At 39.5% G+C, this 21,016-nt stretch overlaps 1 protein-coding gene across 3 annotated transcripts in view; it reads left to right on the top strand.

Annotated features, from left to right (window-relative positions):
* AGPAT5 (1-acylglycerol-3-phosphate O-acyltransferase 5) overlaps nt 1-15,660 on the top strand; it is a 51,205-nt gene extending 35,545 nt beyond the window's left edge. For 2 of the 3 annotated variants that reach the window (XM_058442291.1, XM_032162518.2), the window contains 3 exons: nt 3,121-3,279; nt 11,721-11,844; nt 13,841-15,660. In XM_058442291.1, coding sequence (XP_058298274.1) covers nt 3,121-3,279; nt 11,721-11,844; nt 13,841-14,066 — 509 coding nt within the window. In that variant the 3' untranslated portion in view covers nt 14,067-15,660. The remainder of the gene's footprint in view (nt 1-3,120; nt 3,280-11,720; nt 11,845-13,840) is intronic. The other variant, XM_032162519.2, reaches the window with a different exon arrangement.
* Nucleotides 15,661-21,016: the final 5,356 nt, after the last annotated feature.

Here is a 21,016-nt window from a genome sequence, read left to right as displayed (position 1 = left end):
GGGTCCTGTGCTTGGTCCCGGGTCCTGTGTTTGGTCCGGGGTCCTGTGCTTGGTTCGGGGTCCTGTGCTGGGTCGCATGCTCCGTTTTCACCACCTTGAAGTTAGTCTGGAAATGCCACTGGGTCACCCACACCATGTAGCTGACTCTGGTTCTCCCTCCTCCTCACTCGCTCTGAACCTCTGTTTTTGGCTGATTTCTAATCTCTCCTTCCTTGGCCCTTCTGCAGCTTGCAGGGCCTTCTGCAGCTCTTGTCTGCCCCAGCCCCGGGGTCTGCCCATCCCAATGCTGGGCTGTTCTGTTGCTGCCCTGCCTTTCCTCAGCCCTTGGCAACCCTGTTTGTTTTCTCCCTTCCTTAGCAGTGGAGAACATCGTAAGATCAATGCTGACTGCCTTCTGCAGCCAAGCCAGGCCATTTCATTTCAACCGAGCCAAGTCTGTGTGGAGCAGTTCTTTTATTTTTCTCCTGTTGACTGTCTCTTAGGGTTTTCATGGATTTTTTTTCTCCTCACATTCAAGGATTTTTTGCCTTCAGAAAGTTATGTTTCTCTGGAAAGAGTGCACCCGATATCCCTTTTGATTTCAAAATCTTAATGTGGACTCTCTTGACTTGGATTTCTTTGGAACAAACTGCTGAAGCTGCCATGTCTAAGAAGAAAACTTTGGAGAAAAATTTTCTTCTTAGACATGGCAACGTCGACAGTTTCTAAGCTCTTGATTCCATCTACCCTATCTCCATCATTGCCTTACTTCTCTGCTGGGGTTTCTCCCAGCTTGCAAATGTACTCCGATTCTGAAATAACTAAGCCTATAGCTATGCAAAGAGAAGTTTGGGCCCCTTGCTTTCTTGTATTTGACTTCGTCTACTGTCCAGAAATGTATCCCACTTCTCACTTACCAGTGACCTCCAAAGCATCGTATCATTTTTGTCAGTTGTGATACTTGTTAACTTTCACGTGACTTTTGGCATTATTTATAACTTTATAACCAGAAAACAATTTTAACTTTATTGTAGAAATAAACAATGGAGTATAATTTTTCTTTGTGAAGATAAATGTCACCTCCTCTTCCTTTAAACATTCTCTTCCCTTCGTTTTTGTATTACATTGGTCCCCCCTGTTTTTTTATTTCCTGGGTTGTCCTATTCCCTTTTAGTATTTTTACCTTTTTTTTTAATGTAGATGTTTCCAAAGTCTGTATTTCTTGCCTTTTCATCTTCTGCCTTTTATTATGCTCAGCCACTGCCATTACTTCAGTTATCCATTCCTATGATTTCCACATGCTTAGCTTCGGTTGATTCTTGCCATTTTAGAGACCATATTTCCAACTACTTCTAGAATGTTTTGTTACTTCAGCCTCAGTATGCCCAATTTGAACTCATCTTCTCTATCCGCCTTCTTTCTTCCTTCTTTCTTTCACTCTTTCTCCCTTCCTTCTTTTCCTTCCCTCCCTCCCTTTCGTCCTTCCCTCACTCATTCTCTCTTGCTTGCTTGCTTTCTCTCCTTCTCTTTCTTTTCTTTCTGCTTTCTTTCTATATTCTTCTCCCTCCCTCTCTTCCTTCTCTCCTCCACTCCCCAACTCCGAGGCGAAAGCAGTCCTCCTGAGTTATTAGGACTACCGGCACACACGTGCCACCGCGCCCAGCTCCATGTTCTCTTTCTTTCCCTGCCTCCTGCCCTCCCACTTCTCTTTGCATGGCAGGTGGGTGCACGCAGCCATGCTCTGTATGTCTTCCTCCTGGCCATTCCCCTTCTAGTGATGGTGTGGCCTTATCTATGCCTTCTGGAGCAGAAGCCTAGTCACAAAGCTATTTTTTTAAAACATTCATGATAATTCATTTCCTTTTATGTTTTAAAAATACTACCTTTCTGTCTTTATTTCCTTACTAACTTACTTGGATGCTAGTAATTAGTTGTTTTAGTGAACACCACAGAGTGATATTTTGAAACTTTGGACTTCATAAAGTTGGATGAGCTCCAGTAGCGAAGAAGGAAGTGTTAACTAGTTTAATTGACAAATAAATGCTTCCCAGCTTGGTATGCGATTGAGATTTTTGTTGCAAGTTTGTGAATCAATTTAACTGCCCCTGCCCTGGGGACTAAGGTCAGATATGTGCTTGTGGGAATCTTTGTCTTTCCCACACCACCCTGCATTTTAAATACTCTTGTGTGGGACAGTCCCACCATGTAATAGCTATTCTTCCTTACTCAGCTACTTTCCCTCGAGAGAGGCCAGTAGAAAATCTATAGTTTTTTGCAGTCTATTTTCGTGTCACTTATTGAGAGCTATTGTTTTCTGTTAAATTGTCAGTAAATATTTTAATCAAGGAAAAGGGAAGTGAGAGGAAGGAGAGAAGAACAAATCCTTAACCCTAGTAGGAACCTAATGAATGCGATTTGTTCTGGATAATTGCAGTAGTCCCCCAGCTAAAGAACCTTTTAAAAATATGTCAGATATGCCCAAGAGGAATGATATCGTATGTTCATACAAAAGCTTGTTCACCTGCAGCCTTCATATAGAATTCCTATGAATGTTCATAGCAGCATTATTCATAATAGCCAAAGTATGGAAGCAACCCAAATGTCCATGAAGCAATGAGTAGGTAAACAAAATGTGATCTATTCACACAATGGAATACTATTCGGCCATAAAAAGGAATGAAGCACTGAGTCCTGCAGGCACACAGAAAAACCTCAGATCCATGCTGAGTAAAAGAAGCCAGAAACAGGAGGCTGTGTGCTGTGTGACTGTATTTCTAGGAAATCTTGAGTTACCATGGGCAAGCTGCTATCACCTTTGTTCAGTGGCCAGAAGCGAGGGCACTAATATTTACCCTTTCCAGGGTTTACTAGATTGAAGCGTTTCCGATAGGCCATAAACGTCCAACACAGTGACTTGTACATGTAGATATTTGATCAATGTATAGCAAATGAATATTGATTTAAACAGAAAAAGGCAAGTGACAGTGCTTTCTAAACTTAAAGCCCTAAATATGTGAGGTTGTGGAATTAATAGATTCTGGTGTGTTTATTTGAGGGAATTTAAAAATAATTTAGATGTTAAACAATATATTGTGGAGGTGTTTTGTAACTATTTAATGACAACACTGAATTGACTTCTAGGCCTTGCAGTATTAAAACATGTGCTAACACCACGAATAAAGGCAACTCACGTTGCTTTTGATTGCATGAAGAATTATTTAGATGCAATTTATGATGTTACGGTGGTTTATGAAGGGAAGGACGATGGAGGGCAGCGAAGAGAGTCACCAACCATGACAGGTAAGTGTGTTCATGCACCTGAAATGCCTGCCACACGATATATACGGTGCATATGTTTATGTAGAATTCACTTTTACAAAGTAGGTTAAATGTACTTTTTTCCTTCATTACATTTACCCGGTATATTTTTCAAGACGTTATTAAGATGTAACAGTTGAAATTTCATTAGTCCTGCAAAGTGTGGTGTTTCTTGGCTGTCGTATGAGTCCTATGGACTCGCCAATTATCATTGATCCAGACTCTTTCTACTCAAAGATCACACTTAAAAGGAAAGCTCTGTAAAAGGGAGGAAGATGTGAAGAAGGAACGTGCCCGGCAGTACTGAGCGCGCATTATTAGTCAGTACTGCCCTTTGCTGTATTTTTCATAAAATATTTATTAAATTTGGTGTCATTGTGACAAGAAGAAATATAGTTAAGTGCGAGCTTTTTTTTTTCCAAACATGTTAGGTTTTGTTTTTTTGTTTGTTTTTTGTTTTTTTGTGTGTGTACTTTTTTTTTTATTATTATACTTTAGGTTTTAGGGTACATGTGCACAATGTGCAGGTTTGTTACATATGTATCCATGTGCCATGTTGTTTTGCTGCACCCATTAACTCGTCATTTAGCATTAGGTATATCTCGTAATGCTGTCCCTCCCCACTCCCCCGACCCCACAACTGTCCCCGGAGTGTGATGTTCCCCTTCCTGTGTCCATGAGTTCTCATTGTTCAGTTCCCACCTATGAGTGAGAACATGCGGTGTTTGGTTTTTTGTCCTTGCGATAGTTTACTGAGAATGATGTTTTCCAGTTTCATCCATGTCGCTACAAAGGACATGAACTCATCATTTTTTATGGCTGCATAGTATTCCATGGTGTATCTGTGCCACATTTTCTTAATCCAGTCTATCGTTGTTGGACATTTGGGTTGGTTCCAAGTCTTTGCTATTGTGAATAGTGCCGCAATAAACATACGTGTGCATGTGTCTTTATAGCAGCATGATTTGTGGTCCTTTGGGTATATACCCAGTAATGGGATGGCTGGGTCAAATGGTATATCTAGTTCTAGATCCCTGAGGAATCGCCACACTGGCTTCCGCAATGGTTGAACTAGTTTACAGTCCCACCAACAGTGTAAAAGTGTTCCTATTTCTCCACATCCTCTCCAGCACCTGTTGTTTCCTGACTTTTGAATGATGGCCATTCTAACTGGTGTGAGATGGTATCTCACTGTGGTTTTGATTTTCATTTCTCTGATGGCCAGTGATGATGAGCATTTTTTCATGTGTTTTTTGGCTGCATAAATGTCGTCTTTTGAGAAGTGTCTATTCATGTCCTTCGCCCACTTTTTGATGGGGTCGTTTGTTTTTTTCTTGTAAATTTGTTTGAGTTCATTGTAGATTCTGGATATTAGCCCTTTGTCAGATGAGTAGGTTGCAACAATTTTCTCCCATTCTGTAGGTTGCCTGTTCACTCTGATGGTAGTTTCTTTTGCTGTGCAGAAGCTCTTTAGTTTAATTAGATCCCATTTGTCAATTTTGGCTTTTGTTGCCATTGCTTTTGGTGTTTTAGACATGAAGTCCTTGCCCACACCTATGTCCTGAATGATATTGCCTAGGTTTTCTTGTAGGATTTTAATGATTTTAGGTCTAACATTTAAGTCTTTAATCCATAGGTTTTAAGGACCTTTGAGCTATTGTCAGATATAACCAGAAAGAAATAGAATTTTAAGTGAGCAGGATAGCTTAGTTAAACTAACCAAACATAGTGTTAGCTGTTAGAGAAATGTAAACATGGAAATAGGCAAACAGGGAAGTGTGTGGAGTTTCTGTCCCCTTTTCAAAATACCTGTTTGAGCTGGGGTTGAGAGAGAGCACTAGGCTTCATGGGGTTTTTTTGTTTTTTGTTTTGAGACAAGAGTTTCACTCTTGCCCAGGCTGGAGTGCAGTGGCGCGATCTTGGCTCACTGCCACCTCTGCCTCCCACGTTTACACGATTCTCTTGCCTCAGCCTCCTGAGTAGCTGGAACTACATGCGTGTGCCACCACTCATGACTAATATTTGTATTTTTAGTAGAGATGGGGTTTCACCACATTGGCCAGGCTGGTCTCAAATTCCTTACCTCAGGTGATCCACGCGCCTCGGCCTCCCAAATGAGCTTTGTGTTTTTACCTCATCAGTTGTTTGGGGTTGAGCTAGTATGTACGTCAGTGTGCTTGTGTCAGTAGGATATACTGAGGGCAGATGTTCAAAATATGAGCCTCCAGCACGTTTTACGTGGAAACCCTCTCCTGAAGCATTCCTCTGAAGTTGATGTGCCTTGGAAATTTTATAGAACAATATTTTTAACGACAACGAAACATTTATAAAAGTAGACATTATTAAAGCATTCAGAAGTGAGCAATGATAGAAATTATTCTGCCCAACCTTACACCTAGGCCTTCTAGACGTAGTACTGTGTACCATTACATTATCTAACACTGTCTGTGTGTAATCTTTGGATGTCAGGGATTTTTCCAAAGTTCTGTGAGAGTATAGTTGTCAAATGATTAGTTTGTTAAATAATGATAAGATGAGGGTCATTCAAGTTTTAGAAGAAAAGCTCTTTGACTAAAAGAGAGAGCAGCTGCCTACTGCAGGAAGTTAGGGAGGGAGGCTGGAGGAGTGAAGCCTGGGGCTAGCTAGCATAAAAACTGGTTATGGTGGGAGGAAAGAAAAAATCTGACATAGTTATATCGGAAAGATGATTGTTCTCATAATTGTATATAACACGGAGTAATTGTAAAGTAGGAAACTAAGGTGTTTTTCATTTTAAATGTAAATTTTTAGAATATGTAATGCATCAGTTTAAAAGTTAAAACTGTACAAAATGCACAGTGAAACGTCTTCCTTGCTTCCCACCCTGCTACCTGGCCTTCCCTTCTCCTTCCTAGCGATAACCACTTTTCTTAATTTGTTGTGCGTTGTATGTGCAAATTTAAGTATATATTCTTATTCTACCGTCCCTCCATTCTTATAAAAAGTGGCATATTAGTATTTTTCTCTTTTAAACTATCAAAGGAGTTATTTACCTGTTTTTGCATTTGAAAACAGACATTTGTTCAGCAAGATTGTCATTGGTTTATTAAACATAGTTTAACATTAAACAAGTGTTTATGACCAATGAAAAACAGATAGACTCCCCATAATAACCTTGTTTAAATGCTGCTACTTTTATCATGTCCCCTCCTGTCTAAGAACCCCTTGGTGCAGCAGAGTTCATGGGTAAGGCCGGCCTCTGTGGCCTGCTATTGGAGGACTGCCTTCCAGCCTTGAGCTCTGCCTTGCCTTCGCTTCCTCCTGTGCGGTGCCGTGGAGCCTCGGCCGTGGTGAACCTGGCTGACTGAGTCCTTCTGCACCCCATGCATATTCAGTAGTTGAAGACTTTGTGTGGCCAATCCTGCTTTCCACAGGAAACCACCCTCTCTTTTGTTGCACTCATCCAAGCCTACTGTTCTCCCAGAGTGACAGGTGGCACCTTTCCCAGCATAGCACTGTGCCTTCTCCTGCCCCTGCTCTTGCAGTACTGCTGTGGCACTAATGGCGTGTGTTACAGTGCTGGCACTTAGCATGGGGCTCTGTCTTTCGCTCTTCCCAGCTGCATCGCAAGTGCTTTGAGGAAGCCAAAACCCTGTCTGAGTTGCATTGCCTGGGTTCCAACCTCCCACTGCCCTGCTTATCCTCTGCTACATGTGAGCTGACTGTGGCTTTGGGGTGGTCAGTGCCTATGTGTATTCATTACAAATTGTCTCCTTTTGAAAGGTTGACCTTTCTGACACACCCAGATACCATAAAGAAAATCTTACCACTTCAGTCAAGGATAAAGTATTTCTGAATTAAAGGAAAAATACACCAAGACTGAGAGACAAACTGGGAAATTATTTGCAACTTAGATCATAGAAAAGGGGTCATTTCCTTCTTGCGTAAAGTGCACTTGCGAATTGATAAGAAGATGACTGATAACTAGAAAGAAAAGTGGGTAAAGGACAAGAATAGACATTTCTCATGTAACCTCATTCATAATAAGATAAGTGCAAATTAAAACTACAGGGGATACCTTTTTTTTTTAATCCATTAGATTGGCAAACATCCCAAGGTTTGATCATAGGCTCAGTGGGTGAGATTAAAGTATTAACAGGCATTTTTATATTTTGCTGTTAGGAATGCAGTATAGTATAAACCTCTGTAGAAGTTGCTTTGGAAATGTCTCTCAGATGTACAAATGCATTCACATTTTAGAGTTAGCATTCTCGCTTTCTGAGACATGATTCTACATGTATACCTGTGCACATAAGACATAATAATAACACGTTTTTCCTTCTAGTGTGTTGCTTTTAACCTGTAGTTTGAAAAACCCTGCTTTCATTGGTTTTTTTTGTTTTGTTTTCTGTCACTGGCTCAGCCCTGCTTTCAATTGTTTGTATGAATTGATTGGTGTTCTGGTCTGGTTATAATCTACTTTAGATTAAGAGTCACTTTAAATTATGTGAAATGTGTTATAAGTTGTGTTAGGTAGAAAATTTTGTAACCTGGAATACTGTAAATACTTTGTGGCCAAATTTCATTAATATTAAATATTATCTCTATATATAGTAGGCTATTTAATGTTCATATTTTATGGTGCAATTAAGAAATAATTTTTTTCTGAAGTTGCTAGATTGTTGATATGCCATGGCCCAGTGTTTCTGAAAGCATTCTGGGGGATCACTGTTTGTCAGAATTAGCTGCAGTGATTGTTGAACATGCAGGGCCTCTGCTCCACTCCACGTTGCTACCAGGACCCTCTGCAGGTGAGAGCTGGGAAGCTGTAGAAGCTACAGTGCTAAGAAATGCTACAGGAATTCTTGCGGTCACCGTCATGAGGTCTCATGTTGAAGAGAGAGGCAGCCAGTAGTGTCCCTTGTCCTTTCCGTTTTATGGTGTAAGTTTCATTTTAAGGGAGGTATAAATCAAAGCCTGCCTGAGCATTCTCTCGTGGTTCACTGCTTCATATAATAATGGAAGATGTCATTGTGGCAGAGATGAAACAGTGTAGTTTGATTACTATTGATTTTTTAAATTATATTTCTGAAGTGGCTGGTGTAATGTAATAAATTGTGTGCTTAAGGACAACCTTTGATATTCTATTTAAGTATTGTGTATGATCCTAGTTAAGTTTTTTCTACCAGTATTTTCATATTACCACATATATACTTTCCATTTCTATTAATATTTTTAAATTAAAAAATATGGAGGCCGGGCACAGTGGCTCATGCCTATGTAATCCAAGCAATTTGGCATGCTGAGGCAGGTGGATCACAAGGTCAGGAGTTCTAGACCAGCGTGGCCAGCACGGTGAAACCTCATGTCTACTAAAAATACAAAAATTAGCTGGTCACAGTGGTAGGCACCTGTAATCCCAGCTACTCAGGAGGCTGAGGTAAGAGAATCACTTGAACCTGGGAGGTAGAGGTTGCAGTGAGCTAAGATCGTGCGACTGGACTCTAGTCTGGGTGAGAGAGCAAGAATCCGCCTAGAAAAAAAATGGATCAGGGAAGAGGGGATTACAGATAACCCAAAGAAGAAGGAAAAATCTCCACAAGTTCACCTGTCCAGCGGTAACCCCAATTTGGATATTTTCCTTTAATAATTTGGATATTTTCCTTTAAATCCTCTTTTTTATAGTGTCTGTATGTTGGAGAGAGTATTTACCTTTACGTATTCCTTAAAGATGAGATTTGTGTGTGTGTCTATATCTCCTGTTCTTCATGTTTTCCTGTGTGTTATAAACAGCTGTACATGTAAGTATATATACTTCCATAACTTTTTTTTAAAGGCTATATAGTGTTCATTGATGTGATTTAACAGCAGTTATCTACTCAGCTTCATCTTGTTGGATGTGGGTCCTGTGTGTTGCCTTCAAAGCAAATGGGGCTTGGTTTCTGCAGCAAGTAGACCTGTGACCGGTACGAATAGTTGGAAGACTTTCTCTGTTACCCAAGCCTATCAGTATACTTTAGTGCCTACTAGAAATTTATAGGTAGAAAAACAATAATACCTTAGAGTATTTTCTCCTAGATTCCCTAAGATGCTATAGGGTAATTTTTACTCATGTAATATGAACTATGCTTCAGCTAAGATAGTTTTTGCAAATGTGGATATTTAAGTACTTCATTAAATCTATAGGAAGTATTTATACCACTTATTTCCTGCCTTCAGTGTTAGAATCTCCTAAATGGCATTTGACATTGAACTGCTTTCCACTTTGTCGCATGCTCCTCTCATAGTCCCTATCTGGGTCCTGAACCTTAGGGACTTGGCTGTTACAGCCCCACCATGGCTACGCTGGGCCTTGGTCCTCTCTGAGAGTTAGTTTCTTCATCTTATAAGGAAACAATAACAGCCCCTGCCTGCATAGAATTGCAGAGATCGAATGAAATAATTAACGTACTCAAAAGCATGCTGTAAACGCATTCTGAGCACATGTACGTTTTAGGAAAAACAGAAGGACCCATGCACGTTTTGGAGTCCTTTTGTCACAGCAGCACTGCCTCTTCTTCCAAAGCTGACGTCTTAATAGAGGCCCTGCCACGTCCTGAGCACTGTACTCCACGAAGCATTCTATTTCTGACATTCGAAATGCAGTCTATTCCATCTTCCTTACGGTCTGTATGCCAGCACTTGAAATAACGGGTATCTGCAGTGTTGACCAGATGATTACTTAATTATGGAAATGTTGAGGCGGAGATCTAGATAATTCAGTGAAGGCAGGAAAATTGGTGTTGGAATCTGTCTTTTTATGTATCAGAAATAGAAATAAGATAGGGTGAGAAGTAATTTGTGGCTAAAACACTATAATAGCTAACACATAGTGCATACTGTGTGCCAAGCGCTCCTGTAGGTGCTTGAAATCTTCTTAGAATGATGCTATCAGGTGGTGCTATTATTATTATCTCTTCTTTATAGACTTGGACACTTAGGCACAGAGAGGCCGACAGAGTTGCCCAAGGTTACCCCAGAGGTAGAGACCCAGGCTACCTGACTCTGCTCTGTGTGCTCTTCCCTAGGGCACAGTTCTGCTGCTGAAAATACTGTTTAAGCAGTTCTTTTATTATTCAGATGATAGTACTGTAGGAAAATTAAGACAAAAATATTGAAAAATTAAAATCTTCTTTGTTTTAGTGTTTTGCACATGTATTATTAGAGCCAGTTTACTCCTGGAAGTGTATAAGAACACAGTATATTTTTGATCACCTAAATGCTACATGTTACTAAGAGCACAACACTGAACTCAAGAAGAGCAGTTGCAGAGAGTACTTAGCAAAAACGGGAAGTGTGTGGGGTTGAAAGAGCAAAGACAAGTCTTCCTCGGATGGTAGAGTGTAGATTCATCATTTCTCAGAACACGCCTTTGAACGCATTTTCCATTTGAGGCAAAAGGTCTCAGCCTCCCACTCGGCTTACCTCCCTACCTTAGTCAGCTCTTAAGTCTTAGGAATATTTCTTTGTTCTCCAAGGAAATTAAATATGTTAAGATTCTTACCTTTCCACAGGGAGCCACCTACAAAGAAGGGAGTTTCTAGGCTCAAAGTTCTTTCTTGGAATAAATAATAGGCTCATCCCTTGTGCAATCGAGGCTGAAAAAGACTGTCTCCTTTTTTCAAGTTAGCAAGTCTTGAAAACTACAGTTGTTTACAGGGCTCATGGCTACTCCACAGTAAGAATTTTGGTTCTTTTACCAATTTTATAATATGTTAAAATGCGGCAAGTATCAGGAAAGCAAGGAGTGGCAATGATTAGAAACCAGTGGCCACGTTGGAGAGGAGGGGCAGTTGCTCCCCCAAGTTTGTTGTGGCTGTGTAGCAGTCAGTGAGGAGAAGCTGTGTGTCAGGCGACGAGCAAAGTTGAGGATTATCAGGCGCCTGTGAGTGCCCAGCTGTGTGCCAGGTCAAGAGGTACCATCGTGAGCCAGACCAGCTTCCTCTCGGCCCCTGTGGAGCTCGCAGTCTGGTGGGGAGGCAGCAGTCACCATGGTGACAGGTGACACACTAGGATGGGGGCTGGTGGTGGTAGGCATTTGGGGGTCCCTTCAGAGAGGTGAGTGTGGACTTAGAGGAGGCTCCAGCTTCCTATTCCTGGGCTGCCTATAGCACTAAAAGTTGTCACATGAAAAATAACATTTGGTACTATTGATTTAACTTAATGAGTTATGTAATTGTAGTCGACTTAGAAATTATAACATGCTCTTCTACTTCAGCTTGAAACCCCCAACCACCAGTTTATAATCCTTATTTTTTTTAACTTTTGTTTATTTTTCCTAAGGAATCTGTACTTTTTCATCATTTTACAACTTTTTCTGTCCTATTGCCTTATTTTCATTGTTACTTTATATGACCATGAGTTCTAAAATAGTAAAAAAGTGAATTATTTTTGTTCTTTGTTAGAATTTCTCTGCAAAGAATGTCCAAAAATTCATATTCACATTGATCGTATCGACAAAAAAGATGTCCCAGAAGAACAAGAACATATGAGAAGATGGCTGCATGAACGTTTCGAAATTAAAGATAAGTGAGTAACAACAGTTCCAGCCCTTCCAGAACTTTGGTTCAACTAGATTTCAGTATAGTCAACAATTTGAAACCAATGTAAATGGTTATATTGTCTCAAGAATAGATTTTATAAATTCAAATCAAATTTTATGCATGTCTGGTCGTGTTTTAAACTTTGCTTGTACGAATCACTCTAAAAGAACCTGTTATAGTGGGCCCATCTGCTTTCATTGATAGTATTTCTAGGACAATACTACGTGATAACATAGCAAATTAAATTAAAAACAACAACAAACAAACAAAAAAACTTTCCAGTGTCAGATGCCCGGACCTAGCTCTCAGGTCACATAAAGTGGTGTTACTGTGTGAGGTCCAGGTGCTGGCCCAGTGTGCGCAGAAAAGCAAGGGAGGGGTAGAGGAGTATGCGGACGTGCAGGTGGACATGATGCTGTTATATATGTTGGAAATAGAAGGGGCAGTTGACAGCGTTATGTCCAAAATGTCTTCTTTAGTTAATTATATTCAGAAATTTTAGCCAATTGTTTTATTCTCTTAATATATATTTTCTTCTCAAGAAACTATCATTGTTCTTCTTTTCCTTGTTGTACAGTGCAGTGTTTTTAGTTAACCCTCCTGGGTTAACTTTATCAGGTGAAAATGATGAAAAGTATAGTAACTTAACAATGAAACTTTAAGCTTCTATTTTTCATTGACTCTCAACTGTACATGATGTAATTTATTAAGCGAGCCATTTAGGACCACTTTGGCCATGGAAGAAATTTGAAAGTAAGGTCTACATGTATTGACCTGTAAATATGTTCTCAGAAAAAAGACTAAAGTATTTAATGTCCTACTTATTTTATAAGTATTTATAAGTATTTAGAATGAGTTTGGACATTTTAAAACGATGATTATTCCTAAGGTGTGTGATTTATAAAGCAATAGAAGTGCTTTCCCTTTCTGTATTTTTTTGTTTTAGATTATTATGTTGGGTATGTTCTGCTATTATACCTTTACAAATCTTATATAAGATGGGAAAATGAATTAAGTATGCTGTTTTCCTTCTTTTACCTGCCTTTCTAATTTCCTGGGAATAAAGGCGTTTTTGAGACAGCCCAGGTGCAGTGAGCAGTCCATATCCACGGATTGCACATTCACGGATTCCACCAAGCACAGATCAAAAATACTCAGAATAAAAGAGGCCGGCTGTGGTGGCTCATGCCTGTAATCCCAGCACTTTGGGAGGCTAAGGCGGGCAAATTGCTTGAGGCCAGAAGTTCAAGACAGCCTGGGCAACATGGCAAAACCCTCTCTCTACAGAAAATACAAAAATTAGCCAGGCATGCACCTGTAGTCCCAGCTACTCAGGAGGCCGAGGTGCGAGGATCACCTGAGCCTGGAAGGTTGAGATTTCAGTGAGCTATCATTGTGCCAACTCCAGCCTGGCAACAGAGCGAGGCCCTGTCTCAAAAAAAAAAAAGGATTTGGGAGGATGTGCATATATTATATTCAAATACATGCCATTTTATTCATATAGCAGGGACTTGAGCATCCTATGATCTTGGTCTCTGCCAGGTATCCTGGGACCAGCCCCCTGTGGATACAGAGGGACTGCTGTCTAAGAACCACTGGTCCTGTCTGTGACTTCTGGCGGAATAGGAGCTCCATGTAAAAAGGAGGAGAAGCTGCAGCGGGTTATTAGCCATTTGTGAGTCCGTTCACTGTAAAACTTTATCATAAGTTTAAAAGACAAAAAACATCCTCACAAAATGGCTTAAAACCACCTGTTGAAATATTACATATACAATTCATGTATACTAATCATAGAGCATATTAAAGATATTTTAAAAGACTAGAAACTTCTATTAAACCAAGTTTCTGGATGTTTTCCTTATTCATCCTTATTTTCCAGGATCTGCATAACTTTTCCAGCATGTAATAGCTACCTAATTGATATTTTTTGAATTGAAATACTGACGTGACTAAAATCTAAACTTTTTTCATTCTGGCCATAGGATGCTTATAGAATTTTATGAGTCACAAGATCCAGAAAGAAGAAAAAGATTTCCTGGGAAAAGTGTTAATTCCAAATTAAGTATCAAGAAGACTTTACCATCAATGTTGATCTTAAGTGGTTTGACTGCAGGCATGCTTCTGACCGATGCTGGAAGGAAGCTGTATGTGAACACATGGATATATGGAACCCTACTTGGCTGCTTGTGGGTTACTATTAAAGCATAAACAAGTAGCTGTCTCCAGACTGTGCGATGTGCTACATTGTCTATTTTTGGCGGCTGCATATGACATCAAATTGTTTCCAGAATTTAATAAGGAGTGTAAAGAAAGCCTTGTTGATTGAAGATTGGATAAAATAGAATTTGTGACGAAAGCTGATATGCAATGATCTTGGACAAACATACCTGGTTATACAACTGTAGAATTGGGGCTGCTGGAAGGGTAAAAGCTAAGTGGAATTTCTCCTGCTCTGTCCGTTTCCCATGAACTAATGACAACTTCAGAAGGCTGGGAGGATTGTGTATTTTCTAAGTCAGATGGCTGCATTTTTGAGCATTAATTTGCAGCATATTTCACTTTCTCTGTTATTTTAAATTTGTTACAACTTGACATCTCGAAGCTCTTATTACTAAAGTATTTAGTATCTTGCAGCTAGCTAATATTTCATCTTTTGCTTATTTCTACAAGTCAGTGAAATAAAGTGTATTTAAGAAGTGTCAGGATGTTCAAAGGAAAGGGTAAAAAGTGTTCATGGGGAAAAAGCTCTGTTTAGCACGTGATTTTATTGTATTGCGTTATTAGCTGATTTTACTCATTTTATATTTGCAAAATAAATGTCTAATATTTATTGGAATTGCTTAATTTGCACACCCTGTACACACAGAAAATGGTATAAAATATGAGAACCAAGTTTAAAATTGTGACTCTGATTCATTATAGCAGAACTTTAAATTTCCCAGCTTTTTGAAGATTTAAGCTATGCTATTAGTACTTCCCTATGTCTGTGTCATAAGTGCTTGAAAACATTAAGGTTTTCTGTTTTGTTTTTTTTTAATATCAAAAGAGTCAGTGTGAACCTTGGTTGGACCCCAAGTTCACAAGATTTTTAAGGTGATGAGAGCCTGCAGACATTCTGCCTATATTTACTAGCGTGTGCCTTTTGCCTACTTCTCTTTGATTTAACAGAATATTAATTCAGAAGTCACGTTTCTGTAGTGTGGTGGATTCCCACTGGGCTCTGATCCTTCCCTTGGATCCCGTCAGTGGTGCTGCTCAGCGGCTTGCACGTAGACTTGCTAGGAAGAAATGCAGAGCCAGCCTGTGCTGCCCGCTTTTAGAGTTGAACTCTTTAAGCCCTTGTGAGTGGGCTTCACCAGCTACTGCAAAGGCATTTTGCCTTTGTCTGTGTCAAGAAATTCACCTTCTCAAGCCAGTGAAATACAAACTTAATTCATCAGGACTGAACAAATTTGTTTATTTTCCACTAGGTTTAATGGAGTTACACATTAATATGTATCACCTTCCAGGAAGCAGATGACGATTTTCAGCCATGGAACAATATATCCCATGGGAGAAGACCTTTCAGTGCGAACTGTCTATTTTTGTGTTATAATTTAAACTTTGATTTCCTCATAGTCCTTTAAGTTGACATTTCCGCTTACTGCTACTGGATTTTTGTTGCAAAAATACATCAATGACCCACATTAAACATACCAATTGGATCATGATAAGCAAAATGAAAGAAATAATGATTAAGGGAAAATTAAGTGACTGTTACACTGCTTCTCCCAAGCCAGAGAATAAACTGTTTCAAGCATCATCTTTGAAGAGTTGTGTGGTATGAATTGGTTTGTATACATTAGAATGTATGCACACATCCATGCACACTCAGGATACAGTTGGCCTAATCATCAGTGGGGGCATGGGTAAAACTTATGAAAAGTTTCCTCATGCTGAATTGTAATTTTCTCTTACCTGTAAAGTAAAATTTAGATCAATTGCATGTCTTTGTTAAGTACAGGGATTTAACATATTTTGAATATAATGGATAGAGAGGCAATACTGTTGGAATTATGTGGATTCTAACTCATTTTAACAAGGCAGCCTGACCTGCATAAGATCACTTGAATGTTAGGTTTCATAGAACTATACTAATCTTCTCACAAAAGGTCTATAAAATATAGTAGTTGAAAAAAATTGTGTATCAAAATGTTTGGAAAATTAGAAGCTTCTCCTTAACCTGTATTGATACCGACTTGGATTATTTTCTAAAATTAAGAGCCTTATACCTACCTGTAAATCTTTTCACATATCATTTAAACTTTTGTTTGTATTATTATTGATTTACAGCTTAGTTATTAATTTTTCTTTATAAGAATGCCATCGATGTGCATGCTTTTATGTTTTTCAGAAAGGGGTGTGTTTGGATGAAAGTAAAAAAAAATAAAATCTTTCACTGTCTCTAATGGCTGTGCTGTTTAACATTTTTTGACCCTAAATTCACCAACAGTTTCCCAGTACGTAAAATAGGCTTAATGACTGGCCCTGCATTCTTCACAATATTTTTCCCTAAGCTTTGAGCAAAGTTTTAAAAAATACACTAAAATAATCAAAACTGTTAAGCAGTATATTAGTTTGGTTATATAAATTCATCTGTAATTTATAAGATGCATGGCCGATGTTAATTTGCTTGGCAATTCTGTAATCATTAAGTGATCTCAGTGAAACATGTCAAATGCCTGAAATTAACTAAGTTGGTGAATAAAACTGCCGATGTGGCTAAGTCTTACACCATACATACTGATAGTTTTTGGTATGTTTCATTTCCATGTGATTTTTAAAATTTAGAGTGGCAACAATTATGGCTAACATAAGCTTTATTTTTTCCTTTGTTCCTAATTATATTCTTTGAATAGGTCTGTGTCAATCAAGTGATCTAACTACACTGATTATAGATAGAAGGAAATAAGGCCAAGTTCAAGACCAGCCTGGGCAACATAGTGAGAACCTGTCAACAAAAAAATTAAAAAAAATTAGCCAGGCATGATGGCATGCACCAAGTAGTTGTCCCAGCTGCTTGGGAGGGTGAGTGGGAGGATCGCTTCAGCCAAGGAGGTTGAGATTGCAGTGAGACATGGACATACCACTGCACTACAGCCTGGGTAACAGCACGAGACCCCATCTCTTAGAAAATGAAAAGGAAATATAGAAATATAAAATTTGTTTATTATAGACACACAGTAACTCCCAGATACGTACCACAAAAGATGTGAAAAGAGAGAGAAATGTCTACCAAAGCAGTATCTTGTGTGTATAATTGCCAGCGCATAGTAAAATAATTTTAACCTTAATTTGTTTTTAGTAGTGTTTAGATTGAAGATTGAGTGAAATATTTTCTTGGCAGATATTCCTTATCTGGTGGAAAGCTACAATGCAACGTCCTTGTAGTTTTGCATAGCTTGTTTTATAAATAAGATTTTTTTCCCCTCCTTTTGGGCCAGTTTTCATTATGAGTAACTCACACTTTCTGATTAAAGAACTTGAAATTACGTTATCACTTAGTATTATTGACATTATATAGAGACTATGTAACATCCAATCATTCGAATGAAAATTAGTACTTCGGTCAAACTAATATCAAATATTCATGTAATTAACTGAATTTAAAACCTTTAATTCAACTGTTATGAAGTGCTTGTCTGTACAATCACTAATTTACTCAGTTTAGAGTATCTACAACCCTTTGATGCCATCATCAATATTTGACATCTTTTCCAATTTGTGTATGAAAAGTAAATCTATTCCTGTAGCATCTGGGGAGTCATACATGAGGTCAAAGACATATACCTTGTTATTATAATATGAATAATAATACCTGGTTATCCTGAGCAGAAAAAAAGGTTATTTTTAGGAAAACCACTTCAAATAGCTGAAGTACTTCTAATACACTGAGGGAAATAGAATATGTGGAACAAACTCTCAAGAGAATGTTTATTGATGTTGATGAAACAGGTCAGTGTTTCCATCCGGATTATTATTGGTTCATGATTTTATGTATGAATATATAAGATATGTTCTGCAATTTTATAAGTGTTCATGTCTTTTTTTAAAAAAGGTGCTATTGACATTCTGTGTCTCCAGCAGGCAAGAATACTTGACTCTTTTCGTCTCTTTATGGTATTTTTAGAATAAATTCTGGCTTGTGTTTTTGGGATTATTGGTGCCTCATTAATTCAGCAATAAAGGAAAATATGGATCTTAAAAATTGGTGATAAAAAGTTATTTCGTATATATGTGATAAAGTTTACATGTTGTATATATATGTTGTATTGCCAAAGACGGCTATTCAATACGACGTAATATCTTAAAGGTTCACTTTGTTGTGATACTAGACAAGCAGTGCCCTAAGCCTCTCGCGGACATCATCTCATCTCACTGTCGTCACAAACCCCATGCCACAGCGTAGCTTGACCACTAAAAGTAATGCATCTGCAGCCATACTGCCAGGTTTTGGATAGTTTGTACCAACAGATACCTTATCAAGGTAAATCCCAGACTCTAAAAGAGTTGGTGCTGTGTCACTACATGCGTAACTTTAAATAAATTTCCTGCCGGGCGCGGTGGCTCACGCCTGTAATCCCAGCAGTTTGGGAGGCCGAGGCAAGTGGATCCCTTGAGGTCAGGAGTTTGAGACCATCCTGGCCAACATGGTGAAACCCCGTCTCTAATAAAAATACAAAAATTAACCAGGCGTGGTGGCGGGCACCTTTAATCCCAGCTACTTGGGAGGCTGAGGCAGGAGAATAACTGCAATCCTGGAGGCGGAAGTTGCAGTGAGCCAAGATGGTGTCATTGCACTCCAGCCTGGGCGACTAAAGCAAGGCTCTGTATTAAAAAAAAAAAAAAAAAAAATTCCTGTTTGAGCTTTCCCTTACCTGTAAAGAGGGGAGAATATGTATTTACTTCGTAGAGTTCAGGGAAATGACTCACTGGTTTGAGATTCTAGGTTTAAAAATACATTCATACATAATTTCAACACCAATGTGAGAGATTATTATTCTTCCTAAGCCATTTCAGTTTTATTTGCTGTCTAAAATGTGTGAATAAGTAATTGTCTATTATTTTCTGAAGTGCTTTGGGACTCAACACTTGATTGTGAGGAGTGTTTGTTACTAAACATCTTTCTGGTTATTCAAGCTCATGTATATTTTGTTAAGACATGCATTTCTGTCTGGGTCACAGGTCAGTTCTTGATAATTTTCGGACAAGTAACCAGTTTTCATTTGTGCATGACCACCTTTACTCTTCTTCCTCAACTGCACCCATCTTTTATAAGGTCTTTCAGTTTATTGCAGAGAAGAAGGCGGAGAAAAGCCGGGATTCCCACCCACCACTGCCATCTCAATGTTTTCTCATTGGCTAGAGTGGAAAATAGCAGAAGCTTCTATGAGAGATCATTTGTTTATATAATGCAAACAAAGATGAGGAAAGAACCTGGCTTAGATCAGAGAACTGATGTATTTAATTTTTTTTCTTTTTTTTTTTTTTTTTTTTTAAGACGGAGTGTTGCTCTGTTGCCCAGACTGGAGTGCAGTGGCGCAATGTCGGCTCACTGCAACCTCCATTTCCCTGGTTCAAGCAATTCTCCTGCCTCAGCCTCCCGAGTAGCTGGGATTACAGGCTGTTCCACCACACCTGGCTGATTTTTTGTACTTTTTGTAGAGACGGGGTTTCGCCATGTTGGCCAGGCTGGTCTCGAACTCCTGACCTCAGATGATCCACCCGCCTCGGCCTCCCAAAGTGCTGGGATTATAGGCGCGAGCCAACGCACCAGGCCCAATGTATTTGGATTCTTAAAGAGCACTTTTAAATATCAATTGAGGAGAACTAGAACTGAAGAACTTCTGCGTCAAACTGTTTAGCAAATTTAAGTAGAAGCTGGGGGATGTGTCCTGGAATGAATGAATGCATCTGTAAAATACCATACGTATGTTACGATGTTATTGTTTGCTTGCCTTGGTTGATTTGGTTTTACTGTGAAATAATTTTCAATATAGAATTGTGATCATTGGAATTTGGCCATCTAGTAGAAAGTCAGGCAAAGTTAATAGCTGTCTTCCGTAAAGATTTCTGATGGTGGGATTAAGGTAGTGTTCCGCAGGTGTTCTAAAACGGCAGCCAGAGCTGTGCATTCACTTCACAAATTTGAATTCCTGCTCCGTGTTAGGCGCTGTGCTAGGGGCTTAGCTAGCACCGTTATTTCCAGAGGTTCCTGTGTATGGTGTGAAGAAAGCTTGACAAAGACTGTAGCAAAGCCAAAGACATAGTAGGGGATGAAAGCAAGGCATCACCACTTCCTGTGAGGACCCGTTACTGCACAGGCACGCGAGCTTTGTCATCTCTGCCATGTGCCTTGTTCAGGTTTTGGCAGAGCCCCTAAGCATATGCCCAGGAAGGGATCTATGTGGAATTTGGCTCTTTCTGATGCATTCGGTGTTAGCTGGTTCTTGATGGTCGGTGATTCTTGGCTGAATCCAGAAGGGTGAAAACAGTTGCTGCTCTGGTTTAGTTGAGCTTGAGCATGGTGGCACATCAGGGTCACGTCACTGATGACACCATCTGTAACACACTGTGTTTCTCTTAATATAGGGGCTTTCTGTTGTCCAGGTGATCGAAACACAAGGTTCTTTATAACTCATTCTGTGTTTCAGTGTTTCTTGTTTGGGAAGGAGATTGGGGAGGAGTGGCTGGGAGTAGATGGAGAGTCCGGCTTATGGGCATGGAATCCAGAGCCAGGACACTTCGGTTTGAGTCCCTGCCCTGTCCTGCCACTAGTCAGCAAGGGACTGTGGTCAGTTTTTTATTTTTATTTTTTTCAGACAGAGTTTCGCTCTGTTGCCCTTGCTGGACTGCAGTGGTGTGATCTCGACTCACTGCAAACTCCACCTCCCGGGTTCAAGCCATTCTCTTGCCTCAGCCTCCTAAGTAGCTGGGATTATAGGTGCATGGCACCACGCCTGGCTAATTTTTGTATTTTTTAGTAGAGATGGGATTTTGCTATATTGGCCAGTCTTGTCTTGAACTCCTGGCCTCGAGTGATCCACCTGCCTCAGACTCCCGAAGTGTTGGGATTATAGGCATGAGCCACCGTGCTCGGCCTTGTAGTCAGTTTCTTA

The sequence above is a fragment of the Hylobates moloch genome, unplaced genomic scaffold (assembly GCF_009828535.3).
Source record: "Hylobates moloch isolate HMO894 unplaced genomic scaffold, HMol_V3 SCAFFOLD_8, whole genome shotgun sequence".
Lineage (NCBI taxonomy): Eukaryota > Metazoa > Chordata > Mammalia > Primates > Hylobatidae > Hylobates > Hylobates moloch.
The sequence above is the reverse complement of the archived record's forward strand: the minus strand, read 5'-3'. Positions and strand labels throughout refer to the sequence as shown.